Source organism: Clinocottus analis, unplaced genomic scaffold (assembly GCF_023055335.1).
Source record: "Clinocottus analis isolate CAN_PGR_092001 unplaced genomic scaffold, fCliAna1.0.p SCAF_40, whole genome shotgun sequence".
NCBI classification, from domain to species: Eukaryota; Metazoa; Chordata; class Actinopteri; order Perciformes; family Cottidae; genus Clinocottus; species Clinocottus analis.
The window spans coordinates 114,066-129,276 of NW_027176154.1; the positions used below are offsets into that span (position 1 = coordinate 114,066).

General features: G+C 43.3%; 2 protein-coding genes across 3 annotated transcripts; one reads left to right on the forward strand and one right to left on the reverse strand.

Moving 5' to 3' along the window:
• Window positions 1-4,033: 4,033 nt before the first annotated feature.
• On the reverse strand, window positions 4,034-10,097 carry flvcr1 (FLVCR choline and heme transporter 1). The gene is made up of 10 exons (XM_068598682.1): window positions 9,235-10,097; window positions 8,535-8,679; window positions 7,967-8,107; window positions 7,420-7,487; window positions 5,475-5,578; window positions 5,156-5,266; window positions 4,913-5,018; window positions 4,660-4,771; window positions 4,476-4,543; window positions 4,034-4,215 (listed from the first exon to the last, which is right to left on the reverse strand). The coding sequence occupies exons 1-10, from the start codon at window positions 9,922-9,924 to the stop codon at window positions 4,126-4,128; spliced, it is 1,635 nt and encodes a 544-aa protein (XP_068454783.1). The 5' UTR covers window positions 9,925-10,097; the 3' UTR covers window positions 4,034-4,125.
• A 1,567-nt stretch (window positions 10,098-11,664) lies between these two features.
• spata45 (spermatogenesis associated 45) lies at window positions 11,665-12,956 on the forward strand. 2 transcript variants are annotated; one of them, XM_068598810.1, is made up of 2 exons: window positions 11,665-12,020; window positions 12,566-12,956. In XM_068598810.1, the coding sequence occupies exons 1-2, from the start codon at window positions 11,792-11,794 to the stop codon at window positions 12,601-12,603; spliced, it is 267 nt and encodes an 88-aa protein (XP_068454911.1). In that variant the 5' UTR covers window positions 11,665-11,791; the 3' UTR covers window positions 12,604-12,956. The 2 variants fall into 2 exon arrangements, with proteins under 2 accessions (XP_068454911.1, XP_068454912.1); XM_068598811.1 differs by lacking the exon at window positions 12,566-12,956 and adding an exon at window positions 12,338-12,541.
• The last annotated feature ends 2,255 nt before the right edge of the window (window positions 12,957-15,211 follow it).

Sequence of the window (15,211 nt, forward strand, 5' to 3'; positions counted from 1 at the left end):
TGTGTATATAAACCGAGACATTGTGGCGCAGAATCAAAGACTTTAAAACAATGTTTGTGGACAAGACGAGCGCGAGAGAGAACCAACAAACCGAAGGCTGAATGTTATTTAGAAATTAAACCAAATCTATTTCCATCAAAAAAATATTACATGTTAGCTTCCTGCGCTGTTTTTTTCCCCTTTTCTTTCAGAAAATAATGACGCTAATGAGAGTGACTTTTGTAAAAATAAAAAGTAAATAAATAGACATCTGAACAATAGAAGAACATTTGAGTTACCTTCAAAGTGAAGCACACAAAGGAGCATTAACTCCAGCCGGATCATCGTGTTCGCTCTCTGGAGACGGAGGTGAACTGTGAGGCTTCTGTGTCGCCTCCAGAGATGTCGAGCTGATGATGGAACTTCCTTCCTGTGTCATTAATAGCATTGCAGAGAAAATGACTAATAGTACCGAGCGACGTTTAGCCGGTGGCTTGATCGACAGATAGAACTGATCCATAATGATAACAATCTCCAAAAAACAACAACCATCAGGTGAGTAGAAGGAGTCCAAACACAGAACCTTGTGGAACTCCAGGACTAATTCATGTGAATGAAATGTGAAGACGCAGATCATTTTAGTGCTGGTGTGTGTTTGTGTGTATGTGCGTGTCAGAGTATGTGTGTGAGTGTGTGTGTTTGCATATGTGTGTTTGTGTGTGTACATGTGTGTTTCTCTCTATGTGTGTGTGTGTATTGGTGTGTCAGAGTATGTGTGTGCTACCATGTGTGTGAGTGTGTGTTTGCATGTGTGTGTTTGTGTGTGTACTTGTGTGTGTACATGTGTGTAGGTGTGTTTCTGTGAGTGTGTGTGTGTGTTTGCATGTGTGTGTTTGTGTGTGTACATGTGTGTAGGTGTGTTTCTGTGAGTGTGTGTGTTTGCATGTGTGTGTGTTTGTGTGTGTACATTTGTGTAGGTGTGTTTCTCTCTATGTGTGTGTGTATTGGTGTGTCAGAGTATGTGTGTGCTTGCATGTGTGTGAGTGTGTGTGTGTGTTTGCATGTGTGTTTGTTAGTGTGTGTAGGTGTGTTTTCTCTCTATGTGTGTGTGTGTGTGTGTGTGTGTGTGTATTGGCGTGTCAGAGTATGTGTGTGCTTGCATGTGTGTGAGTGTGTGTACATTTCTGTAGGTGTGTTTCTCTCTATGTGTGTGTGTATTGGTGTGTCAGAGTATGTGTGTGCTTGCATGTGTGTGAGTGTGTGTGTGTTTGCATGTGTGTTTGTTCGTGTATGTAAGTGTGTGTTTCTCTCTATGTGTGTGTGTATTGGCGTGTCAGAGTATGTGTGTGCTTGCATGTGTGTGCTTGTATGTGTGTGTGTTTGTGTGTGTGTGCATCCTGAGAGCACTCAAAAAAAGGAAAAAACACTGTTTTTCTCAGTAAAGTGTGTGAGTGCTAGATGTCGGTCATTTGTGAGGCGCTGGTGTTGGTTGTGTTGGTATCTGCTGACACCATCATTTCTTTACTTCCTCCATGTGGTTCGTGGCGGCCGGAGCAGAAATGAAACACTGAGACGTGTTGAATCATCACAAAGACCTTCAGGGGAAACTTCAGGGGTCAGAAGACCTCGCTGCTGAAGAGACCCCGACAGAGTGAAGTGATGATGTCATTGCTGAGTTCATGAGTAACGTCTTCTCACACACACACACACACACACACGTATACACACAACCATACATATATACATGGACACACACACACACACACACATATATATACACACAGAGACATATACACGCAGCCATACACACAGACATATACACACACATATATATACACACACACATATATATACACAGACATATACACACACACATATATATACACAGACATATACACACACACATATATATACACAGACATATACACACACATATATATACACACACACATATATATACACAGACATATACACACACATATATATACACACACACATATATATACACAGACATATACACACACATATATATATATACACACACACATATATATACACAGACATATACACACACATATATATATACACAGACATATACACACACATATATACACACACACACATATATATACACAGACATATATATACTACACTCACACCCACATATATACACACACTCATACATATGTAATCATACACACATATACAGTCACACCCACATTTATACACACAGACATACACACACATGCACACAAACACATATAAACACACAGACACACATTTTTTAAAAACCCTGAGTCTTCATCGTCCTGTCTCGTTGAACATGTCCCGCCTCTGAGGCGTTGATTGACAGGAGCGTGTAAAGAGGCCTCTGCATCAGGAGGAGGAGGAGGAAGAGGAGGAGGAAGAGCAGGAGGAAGAGGAGGAGACGTTGGTGTGACTTCAGTGGGTTTAATACACAAAATGCTCCGTCTGTCTCTTTGCACTTTAAAATGTATTTTGGTCAAGAAGAGAAAACGTTTATGACGTAAAATACAACTTTTAACTGTAAAACATTTAATGTTTCACGAGTTGAATCTTCAGCAGCTTTCATCCTGATGACTCACGTTGTTAACCCTTTGATGAAGAAGTCACATGACCAAAGGTCTAAACTAAAGTGCTCTACAGACTGTTATAAAAACTAGACAACAAAAAATGTAAGATCTTCATTTGTTAAGTTACAGAAAAATATAAAAAACGTGTAAAACAATCATAAAGAAAACACATGAAGGTTTTAAAAGGCTTGAAAAACAAACAAATAAATAGATAAACAGAAGAGTTGACGGCGTCAACATGAGCAAAGTGCTTCTGATTCATATTCTCAAAACTCACAACGATGACGTTTCATCACCAAGTAACAATATTTAACCGTTTCTTTGATGATTTAAACGCTTGAATGTTTTTTTTTTGCATTTTTTAAAGGGATAAAGACAAAATATATGTCATTTACCAAAAGAATAATTGCGATAGTTGATGTGTGTTTTACTTCTGTTTTGTCAGGTTTCAAACAAACAACTTGAAATGAACTAATTACACATTTTGCATCTATTTTCAAACTATAAAGCTGTCGACTTTTAGTATTTTTTTAGTCTAAATGGTTAAAGAAATCATCTTTTTATCTTTTGTGCTTCTCCGCTCCACCAGAGGGCGCTGTCACACAGGAACACGGACGACTCATCTCAAGCCTTTGACAGTGCGACGCTTCAAGTTGTGCGAGTATTTGTCTTATTGTGCACTAAAAGTTGTTCACATTGTGCAGAGAGGACGACACACACGAGACGTTTCATATTCTACTGCAGAGGGTTGTTTCTGTGATGTCATCGTCTTCTTCATGAGCGAACGATGTCATGTCTGGACACATCAGATAGAATAAGCAGTTTTTAAAAATGGCCGCTCCTTCTAATGTGGCCCGTGAGTCGAGGCCAAAGCTCGATGATGATGATGATGATGATGATGATGATGATGATGGAGTCAAAGAGCTCTTCGCTCTGTCCCGTGACCTTCAGCTGTTTATGGATTCCAGCTAAAAAAGAGACATTAATGTCCACACCGGTGTCAAAAAGGAAGAACAAACGTCAACCTCCATGACCTGTGAAGTCAAATTCAAGTAAACTCCTCTGCAGCCAATCAGAGCGGCTCTCGAGCTCCGCCCCGCCGACGCCAGAAAGGAGAAAAGCAAGCGTCCACTTCCTGCTTCCCCATCACGTGGTCACGGGAAGTAAAGCTTCCACTTCCTGTTTCCTGCTTCCCCGTCACAGGAAGTAAAGCTTCCACTTCCTGCTTCGTGACGGGGAAGCAGGAAGTGGACGCTTGGTTTTCTTTTGCAAAGCTCAGTTGCTTCTTCTGCAGCCTTCTCTTTTGTTTTTACTCCATCATGAAACCCAAAGGTCTGTCCATTGGAGTGTAATCTTCTTCTGCAGGTGTTTTAGGAGAACGAGAGGCTCCTCCCCTTTCCTCTTTGCCCCTCCCCCCTGCAGATCATGGCTCTGTGCTTGATTGAGGAGCTTGGCAACTTAAATACAGAGTAAATCAAGCGAGCCGGTTATCTTTTTTTCAGGGTGCCGGCGAGCGTCCCGGGTCCTTCACGGGTTCGGCCCTCGCTGGCGGTCACAGCGAGGTCTCACGGGAGAAGCTGAGGGACGGCTCCAGGCCGACGCCGTTGGTCTTCTCCTTCTCCTCGGGACGCCTGGCGGGAAGCTGGAGGGAGGAGAGAGAGAGACGGAGAGAGAGAGTCAGAGGCTTCTGTCTGGACTCGGCTCGGGGAACCAGAGGAACGTCCAGGAATGTGAGTCCAGAAGGTCAGGAAGCTGCAGGAACACGGGAACCAAACCAGAGGCTTTGTGCTTCACTGTTCATGCTGAACTCATATTTATTATTTATTTAGCAAAAACTCATTGACTTGACGACAAACCCTATTTTGTGTGTGTGTGTGTGTATGTGTGTGTGTGTGTACTCACTGCTTTCATGTGGTTGCTGTCCGCCTCCATGTTGACGTTGTGTCTTTTCAGTTCTGACTTAATTAAAGCTGAAACCACAAACAAGGAAATATCACATCTCTGTAATTTTGGTTTGACGAGCACAGAAGAACACACACACACACACACACACACAGAAAGACACAGACAAACACACACAGCCTACCGGTGAGCAGTATTCCCAGGAAGATCCAGGAGCAGAGGAAGATGTTCCCAATCAGCGGTGTGTAGTCGGTGGTCAGTTTGCCTTGAATCAGAGTGAAGATGATCCCAAAAAACTGCACACACACACACACACACACACACACACACACACACACACACACACACACACACACACACACACACACACACGGTTACTGGCTGTGAAGGATCGGCGTGCAGCTTCTTGCAGGACTCTTCTGGTCGACCCGGCCCACCTGAGCGAAGGCGTTGAGGAGTCCTGACGACGTCCCCTCAGACTCGGGGTACGTGATCTCCACCCCGAACTCGAAGCCCAGCGGCAGGTAACCCGTCATGAAGAACCTGCAACACACACACACACACACACACACACACGGTGACCCTCAACATGGTCACGCACTGTATATATACACACTGGGCCAAACATATTATCCAGTTTACTGGCCGTGAACTACGAGAGTAGGCGCGGTCACACGAACCCCAGAGCGCCGGCTGTGAAGAAGACGAGGATGATGCTGCCGAGGTCCAGAGTGAAGGTGAAGACCAGCATGCCGAGGAACGACAGGCCGTACACGATGAGCGTCGTCATCCTGTGGAACACAAACACCACGCTTACCACTCTGGTTGTATAGAAGTCTATGCTTCATGTGTTGAAGCTGCATTCTCTCTCCTGACCACCAGGGGGCAAATCCACCATGATGTTCATTTAGTAAATTATGGTCCAGCAGAGTGTGTGTGTGTGTGTGTGTGTGTGTGTGTGTGTGTGTGTGTGTGTGTGTGTGTATGTGTGTTGCCTACTTGTACATCTTGGTGTGGTCCAGCCACACGCCACAGAGGATGGAGCCGACCATCCCAGCGACAACCAGAGTCAAACCGATTCTCCCAGCATTCAACTCCTGGTTCTGAGGAGAGGAGATGAGGTGTGTTAACATGTGAATGTGTTAATGTGTTAACGTGTGAATGTGTTAACGTGTGAATTAGCCTTAATAGGACAACAAACCGCTGACTCGAGAACTTTTTATTTGACTCTAAACTTGTCAGATCTTGCAGGTCGACCATTAGCCAGCCACATGTTCTGTAAGTAAGTGTGTATGGTGAGTTTGGGGCGGTTAAGTCATCTGACAGAGTTTGAGAAGTTCATGCAAGGGTGTGTGTGTGTGTGTGTGTGTCAGAGACAGTGTGTATTGCTAAGAAAATACCTTTCAGTCAGTCAGTGCGAGTGTGTGAAAGGATTTCAGAGTGAGTGACTCAGTCTTTCTCTATGTCTGTGTGTGTGTGTGTGTGTGTGTGTGTGCGTGTGTCTGTGTGTGTGTGTGTGTGAAAGAGTGTGTATGGGCAGCAGGCATGCGTGAAAACAGCTAATGAACTCAGACAGTAAGCTTATGTCTCATCAACGCCATCAAACGTTTCTTTGTTCTCTCTCTCTCTCTCTCTCTCTCTCTCTCTCTCTCTTTCTCTCTCTCTCTCTCTCTCTCTCTCTCTCTCTCTCTCTCTCTCTCCCTCTCTCTCTCTCTCTCTCTCTTTCTCAGGCCATCTTTCCACCCACTTTCTTTTTTTCATGTACCGCCTCATATTCCAGATTACAGTTTTGCCCAATTTTTTTTCGAAAAGCAATTTTGCAAAAAAACTTTCAACAAAAAAGTGTTTTACAAATTTTCTTTGGGGAAAAACAGTTTTGCCCCAAAAAATTTGGGATTTTTTTTTTTTCAGAAATTTTTTTTACAAAAAAAAAAGGATTTTGCAAATTCTTTTTTTTTCGAAAAAGTTTTGCAAAAAAAAAAATTCCCCAAAAATTTGCTCCAAATTTTTTTTGCTCCAAATTTTCTTTTTTTTTTTTTTGCAAAACCATTTTTGCCCAAAAAATTTTGGGGAAAATGTTTTACCTCAAATTTTTTCGCAAAAAAAAAAATTGCAAAAACTTTCTTACCAAAATGTTTTGCGAAAAGAAATTGCAAAAAAAAATTAGGGGGGAAAACTTTTTGCCTCAAAAAAAAAAAATATTTTTATTTTTTTTTACAATAAAGAATTTTGCAAGTTTTTTTTCTGAAAAGTTTAGCAAAAAAAAAAATTTGCTCCAAATTTTTTGCACCAAATTTTTTTTGCTCCAATTTTTTTTTTTTCGCAAAATCATTTTTGCCCAAAATGTTTTGCGAAAAGAAATTGCAAAAAAAAATTGGGGGGGAAAATTTTTTGCCTCAAATTTTTTTGCAAAAAAAAAAATTTTTTTTTTTATAATGAAGCATTTTGCAATTTTTTTTTTTTCTGAAAAGTTTAGCAAAAAAAAAAAAATTGCCAAAAAAATTTTGCAAAATTTTTTTTGCTCCAATTTTTTTTTTCTTTTTTTTTCCGCAAAACCATTTTTGCCCAAAATGTTTTGCGAAAAAAAATTGCAAAAAAAAAATTTGGGGGGAAAAATTTTTTGCCTCAAATTTTTTTGCAAAAAAAAAAAATTGCAAAAACTTTCTTACCAAAATGTTTAGCGAAAAAAAAAAATGCAAAAAAAATTTGGGGGGGAAAAATTTTTGCCTCAAATTTTTTTGCCAAAAAAAAAATTGCAAAAACTTTCTTACCAAAATTTTTTTGCGAAAAAAAAATTTGGCGCGAAAATTTTTGGGGAGAAAAAACTTTTTACGAAAAAGTGTTTTGCAAAAAAGCGTTCCCAATCACAGATAAGAGTAATGTACTAATAGTAAAGCGCGTCCTGCCTTCATAAGACGCAGGTGGAACCAACAGGTGTTGTTACCTCATAGCAGGCCATGATCATCTGGTTGAGGAGTGTTGACACGGAGTAGAAGGAACCCGTCATGATACCTGCAGGCGAACAGAAACAAAGAGCTTTTTATTTATCTTATTATGTCTCTAGTGGATTCAAACGGCTGCAGGGCTTCTGCACACTGACGTTGTGATTTTAATAGATAACGTTTGTTTGCATTCAGCTGTCGATGCACCGACCGGTTCAAACAAGAGCGTGACCCTGAACGCACCCTCGACTGTTTGAAGTCGAGCCTGAGAGGCACTGTCATAGGGGAAGTGTGACGGATCTCACACACACAGACACACACACTTACTTACTCTCACACACTCACTTACACACTTATTCTCACACTCACTCTTACACACTCACTTTCACTCTCTCACTTACGGGGAAAGTTGGTCCCCAGAGGGTGAGTGATATGTCAGGTGTTGGTCCCCAGCGAGATAGAAATCATCATATCATCATACTCACACACACACTCACACACACACTCACACATTCACTCTCATACTCACACACACACTCTCACACCCACCGTAGCTGACGAGGAGGAGCAGGAAGGCCTTGTTCTTCATCAGGTTGACGATGGACTGCTTGTAGGAGTAATCCTCGGTGGGCGAGCTCGGCAGGACGGCCTGGGCGTGACTGGGAGGGAGCGGGGGGCGGTCCTTAATCACTGGATGGACACACACACACACACACACACACACACACAAAACAACAGCTTGAACCTCTGAAGCTGTGTCGTACTCTCTTTATTCTAATATAATTATGAATAATCCTCTGGCTCTGTGGGGTCTAGTTCACCTCTAACTCTGTTGGTATGAAACCACAACACTTCACCACGGGTCTTTACCTTCACCCTAAACCTAATCCCATTCTACTCTCCACACGTGACTCAAATCTTAATCCCGAGCTGGTCGCTCACAGGAGTGACTTCTGGAGCGTTCCTCCATCCTTGTGAGGACATAAAGCACAGAAACACACACCTCCGTTGTGCGATTGTTCGCGTCGTCCCCTCGCGGGACTTCAGAGGTCCCTGAACTGCAAATTGAGGCCGATGGCGGCACGTAGGCGACGTGTGTGTGTGTGTGTGTGTGTACCTATAATAGTGAGGACGAAGAGGGCGGTGGAGACGGCGGCGGTGCCGTAGAACATGATGCTGATGTTGCGCCCCATGAGTTCGATGTCGTTGGGCGTATTGGGAACCAACACCGGAGGCAACAGGAAGCCGATGGCGGTCCCTAACTAGGGGGCGAGCGAGAGAGAGAGAGAGAGAGAGAGAGAGAGAGAGAGAGAGAGAGAGAGAGAGAGAGAGAGGGAGAGAGAGAGAGAGAGAGGTGAGGTTCATCAACCTGTTTATAAGGAGTGTTTTATCATATTACAGTGAAATTAAAGGTTTGGTTACAAAATTCTGGTGTATTACTTAATTATGTAGCATTATTATGTCATTGTGTACTGTTGTGTTCACAAGTACTACACCTCAAGTGTATTTTCTGCTCCATCTCTTTTCTATTCTATTCTTTTTTTTGATTTTTTCTATTCTGCTGGTAAGCACTTTCATATTATACGTTCAAACATGCATTTAAAACTGCAAATGTATAATCATTAAAGTACTTATTTTGCAGAACAATATACATTATACTTATAAATGCACTGTGTATGACTTTGATGTTGCAGCCAGTAAAGATGGCGGTACTTTCCATGACTTTACTGTATCATAATCTATAATAATACATTATTTGTGACTTGATTTGTATGAAATGACAGCCATGTCATTCATACGCGGGCACGCGCACTCACCTGGTTCCCCAGCACGGCGGCGGCGCACGCGGTGGAGACCTCGCTGGGCCCGAACCACACCGAGGCGACGCGCGACGGCAGGCCGAGGATGAACACCTGCGCCACGGAGCAGACGACCTGCGCGGCCACCGTGACGCCGAACAGCGCGGGGCTCACGCTGGCGCACTTGAGCCACGCGCCGGCGCAGTTGAGGCCGGCGCCCAGCAGAGCGGTTAGCCGCAGACCCTTCCGGTCCAGGAGCCAGGTGGCCGGGAAGATGAGCGGCACGTAGACGACCATGTAGACGATGGACAGCCCGTCCACCATGACGTTGCTCACCCCGTAGAAGCGCGTGAACACGTTGGCGATGATGCTGTACTGGATCCACTGGAAGGCGTTCACCAGCGAGTACAGGCCGAACACGGCCAGCACGGCGAACCGGCGCGCGTACAGCCGCGTCTCGCGCGCGTCCGCCGCGTCTCCGCCTCCTCCCCCGCCTCCGTTGGGCAGCATTGCCTCTCTCTCATCCGGCGGCGGCAGCTCCTTCTCCCGGGCGGCATCCGTCTCCCCGGCCCCGCCCGTCGCTGTCGCTCCTCCATACGTCGGGTCCGCCGCTCCCTCCGGCTCGAGACTCTTCCTGGCCAGCGCGATGTCGTCAAGTGCGCCGGTGTCCGCGCGCACATGCTCCTGCACTAGCTCACCGGCGACCATGATGTCCGTTGGGACGCTTTCGCTCTTCTTCTTCTTTGTATATTTGCTTCGCTGCGACGCGGGAAGCGAGGAGAAAACGCCGCTACGCCGCGTTACAGAACATGCTAGCGCTCAGACATTTTAAAGCTTTACTTCCACAGAACATCCGGTTGTTCTCTGTGACGTACTGACGGTCTGCGCGGCTCGTGCGTCTCTCTCTCTCTGAAGCGGTTCCTCTATCTTTTGTTCAGCCGACACTGTCGCGCGAGCTTCTGATCAGCCAATAGCAGAGCAGCAAGAGGCTGACGGGTACTGCCGCCTGCATGGGGCTATTTATTATTATAAACACACACACACACACACACACACACACACACACACACACACACACACACACACACACACACACACACACATATATATATATATATATATATATATATATATATATATATATATATATATATATATATATATATATATATATATATATATATATATATGTATATATATATATATATATATATATATATATATATATATATATATATATATTATGATAATATAGTATTTTAATGCAGTGTCTTATCTTGAACGATGAACTAAACAAACCCATTTAAATAAATGGCAAACACTGCTTTGTCTTAATACTCTCAATTAGTGTCCGTGTGCTCAGGCCGTTATCTGCTCTAATCCTAATCACGTTTGACCCTGTGGGACTCCACTGCAGCAGGTACACGTCGAGTCCCACATGAAACTCACTTATTACACCACCTTCATTGTTTCAGCAACAGTTATCAAAATAAATTCAAACCCTAAAATGGCATTCTTTTTTGCAGGATCCTAATCTGAATGGGAAATAAAATGTATTAATTCCATGGAATGTCAGTCAGCAAGGAGTTATTATTCAGGTTGTAATGAAAACAATCTGTAGGACAGTCCAGTTCTACTGAGGGTACAACACACAATACTTTGTGCAGTTGAACTGTTTGTTGGTCTGTCTCAGGAGGATCAAATAACCTCAGGGCAAGAGGAGCTCTCACTCTGTCTCGATTTCAAAGTACCATAAAGGAGGAGACTTTTTCTCTCTCACTAGATAAATCCTGTCATTTAACCATTTTGATGAGATAAGAGTTGGCTCTGAAAAGATATCTTGTGTAATAAATACCACATGACATATGAGACATATTTATGTATCCTTCTGGACTAAAGTCTATATTTGGTGCAATATATTTAAGTACTTTATATACTTACTTTATATACATTCAAATGTTTTTCGTATTCCTTGTATATATTTAATATTGCTACTGTATTCTTCTTTACTGTTCTTATTACAGTTTTTAGTACTGCTTATTTATATTACTTGATTTTTTATTGCTTCTCTTGTGTGCACTTCTGCTGTAATCCTGCAATTTCCCCACTGTGGGATTAATAAGGATTATTTTATCGCATCTTATCTTATATGTAAAAAAAAAAAGTAGTGAGAGTGATCTGCTTTCATTATGGGACGTGTGTCTGAATTATGCAAACAAACAGAACATGTTTGAGAGTAAAACTATGGACGAAGCAATTAAAGTTTGGGATTTCCAAACAAAACTATATTTTTAAACAGAAATGCATTTTACATTTCAAAAATAAATTGATTGCAGTGCCGATAGTTTCACTTTTTAACCTTCACTCTGTTTGATTGAGTAATCAGGACGCACAAAAATCTGTTAACTTCTCCACAGAGTAACTCATCCTCTCAAGCATGAACGATCTTTGAGGCGCGCATCTTCTTCTCCGGGTGTCCCGTTGCCTCACGACACCGAATGCACTTAACGGTAATTTATAGCCAGAAAAACAAAGAAGTAAATCAACCTCAACCCCCCGAAACATAAAAAATAAAATGTCCGGAGCGGAGGAGCGGGCTCTCCTGGAGCTGAACCTGCGCAGGGAGACGTGGTGTCAGGTGGAGGTGAACCCCCCGCGGGCCGAGAGGAGACACTACCGGGGTCACCTGCGCAGCAGCCCGGGGCTGCTCACCGCTACGCCGGCAGGAGCGCCGCGCGGCTCGGCCCGCAGCGAGCGGCCGCCCGCCGCCAAGCTGCCGGAGAGGAGACACTACGAAGAGAGCCGTAAGAAGCGGAGAGATACCCATAATAATGTCCGCAATGGCCATATATATATATATATATATATATATATATATATATATATATATATATATATATATCACCGTCAAGGTCTCTAAAAAACTTGACTTTTTGACTTTTAACCAAATTTCCATGACTTTTAATCAATTTTCCATCACTTTTCACTTTTTTATAATCTCACGACATCATTTAAAGCCATGATATCAGTTTATATAAGAAACATATTCAATATGTGTACATCGTAAATATACAAATACATCTATATGTATTTATGTAATGCCTCTATTCTCCTTCTCCAGATCAATCACAGCTGGTGTAGCGACAACAAACACACACGGGACCTGAAGAAACCTCCATGTTTATTGTTCATCAATACAATTAATGATAAAATATCCACTTTTATTAAGAGTTAAAGTTGTATTACAAGTGTTCACCTTTGCCTTGTTGGTTTTTGTTTCCACCTGTTCACTAAAAATAAATCAACTATTATGTATTACATGTAACATGAATTAATGTTGTCCGTCCAGAACTTCGGGCCAGAGATAAACGTCTCCACCAGGATTAGAAAGACAGCATCATGGTGGCCATGAATTATCATCGATTTTGTTCCTTGTAGGAACCTTAACTTGCCTCTGGCGCCCCCTCAGGCCATCTCAGGAAACAGCATGCTAGCTTTGAATTTTGGGGAAAAGTCAGTGTGCGTTTTGTGCAGCGGCAAGCTGAACAGTTTATAAGTACAATAAATACCACCTGAGATGTAGTACAGTAAAAAAAAAGTACAACATATACCTCTGAAGATGTAGTGGAGGAGAAGTAGAAAATGGCAGATTATAGAATTACAACAAAAAACACGCAGTTACATTCCACCACCGCTTCCCACCGCAGCTGCAGGAGGAGGATCTATAACGATAACATTTGTGTGGGCCCGTTGACTTAAGGCCTTGTGGTGCTGAAATCTGCTCTGACAAACACACACACATTCCTCAACAGGCAGCCACAGAATAAAGGGTGTGTATGTGCTAGTGTGTGTGTGTGTGTGTGTGTGTGTGTGTGTGTGTGTGTGTGTGTGTGTGTGCGGCTAACTTCTCCTCCCAGGGAAGATTAGGAGGCGCGTTGCGAGTTTTAACTGGTTTAATCTGCTTAATGTCACCATTAATTAAGAGTCAGGATTCATGTTTCATGAGTTTAAGACAATCGAGGAACATCAAGCGTGCAGCAATGTGTGTGTGTGTGTGTGTGTGTGTGTGTGTGTCCGGCCTTCTATCTTTGTGGGGACCAACGTTTTCGACCTTGAAAGTGAGGACAGTGTCCTCCTCCCTCTGTGAGGCTGGTCGGGTTGCATTAAAGTGACTGTAAGAGGCTCAAGAATGTACAACGTGAATATACTGGTGCAACAGGTGTACAAGTACAAAATAATGAATCCGATAATAATCTGGTTCATGATTTAAACTTCCAACATTCAAACATAGCAATGGTCTCCATCTCTAGTGTCAAGTCTTCTTCTACACAGCATGATGTTCATTTAGTACATTATGGTCATTTAGAGTCAAAGCAGGGGACGCTTTAGGGGCGGGGCTACAAGGTGATTGACAGGTCGACACCAGAGTCGTCGACACCGGAGTCGTATACACCGTCTCTTCGTCACTCCTCAGTCCTTATATGGTCACTTCCTGTTCCCAAGACTTCTGTTGACTTTATGAGGAGCAACTTTCTATGCCGGAAGGTTCATGTGGTTGTATTCTTCTACTTTCAATGTTATCTTAATCTCCTCACGAGGCCCCGGGCTCCTCACCCGGGCCCCGCCCCCTGCGGAGCGAGACCGGGTCAGGTTGCTCTCGGGATGAATGGAGTCAAACAATCAAAGAGGACGCCGTGAGGAGCGGAGTGTTGTCGCTACCTGAGGCTTCACGCCGCGGCGGCACCGGGGCCCTCGCCGCCCTGCAGCAGGGTGCAGGTCCTGAAGCGCGGGGGGGGGCACCAGATGCGGATAACTGCGGGGAGGAGGATTTAAACCGTCGGACCCGCGCCGAACAATAAACACGAGAGGAGATCCAGCGGCGAGCAGCTGGACGGGGCAACGCAAACATTCTTTGTTTTTTGTTCTTTACATCGAGTTCTGTTCTCACGGTTTCACTTTTTACTTCAGTGAGATGAGACACGCAGAATATGAGGAACATATTGTATGCCTTGCATCTGAATATCTTCAACTTATTTATTATTTCAATTGTACATTTCTTCATTGCATCACTTTTAGTCTTATTCCCACGTTGCACCAGGATGACTTCTCCCTGATTTTATAGCTGTAGTTTTATGACTTCCCTTCTGAAATATCGAGTTCAAGTTGGGTTACAAAATGACGTAAATTGCCGTCAGTCTTTTCTTATCTTGTTGTTTTCATGCATTTCTTTCTTTTCTCCATAAAGCACTTTACAATGTATGTTCATGAGAACTTGTTACGCAACACTGAAGACATACACACCGATCCTGCAGCTGGAGAACTCTGTCGAACTCTCGGGCTTCTTATTAACCCCGGCCTACACACACACACACACACACACACACACACACACACACACACACACACACACTATAAAACCAGTCTGACCATATTGACATCTCAAGGAAGAGATGAAAAGAGAGACACGCATGTCTTCTGTGTGTGTGTGTGTGTGTGTGTGTGTGTGTGTGTGTGTGTGTGTGTGTGTGTGTGTGTGTGCTGACCCTTGTGGTCCTCTGGATCACATCCTCCAGATCCTAGAAAGACAAAGATAACGTTTTAAGTGAGTGTAATTCAACATGTTGTTGCGTATAAACAGATTTTAGGATTCAAAGTGTATATTTACAACGTCAGTACACGCTTTAGTGACTTGTAATGTGTCTCCACCGGATGTGACGAGGGCCTCATCTTTCTAGAAACAACGCTACTTGTTTAGGTTTCTCTTAATTAACTCACCTCTTCGAACTCGCGGGCCGATATGTGACAGTGACGGTCGACGAAGTCCAAATCCATTGATGAAATCTAAATAACAAGCGCTAGCAGCGCAAACTATGCTGAAAAACTGCGAGATTTGTCCAGTTTCTACACTCGAAACGCCCGCTACTAACTGGTGGAACCTTTCTGCGACGCTAGAAGTGTTGTTCCGGGGGGGACGCATTTGCAGTCGGACGAGGAA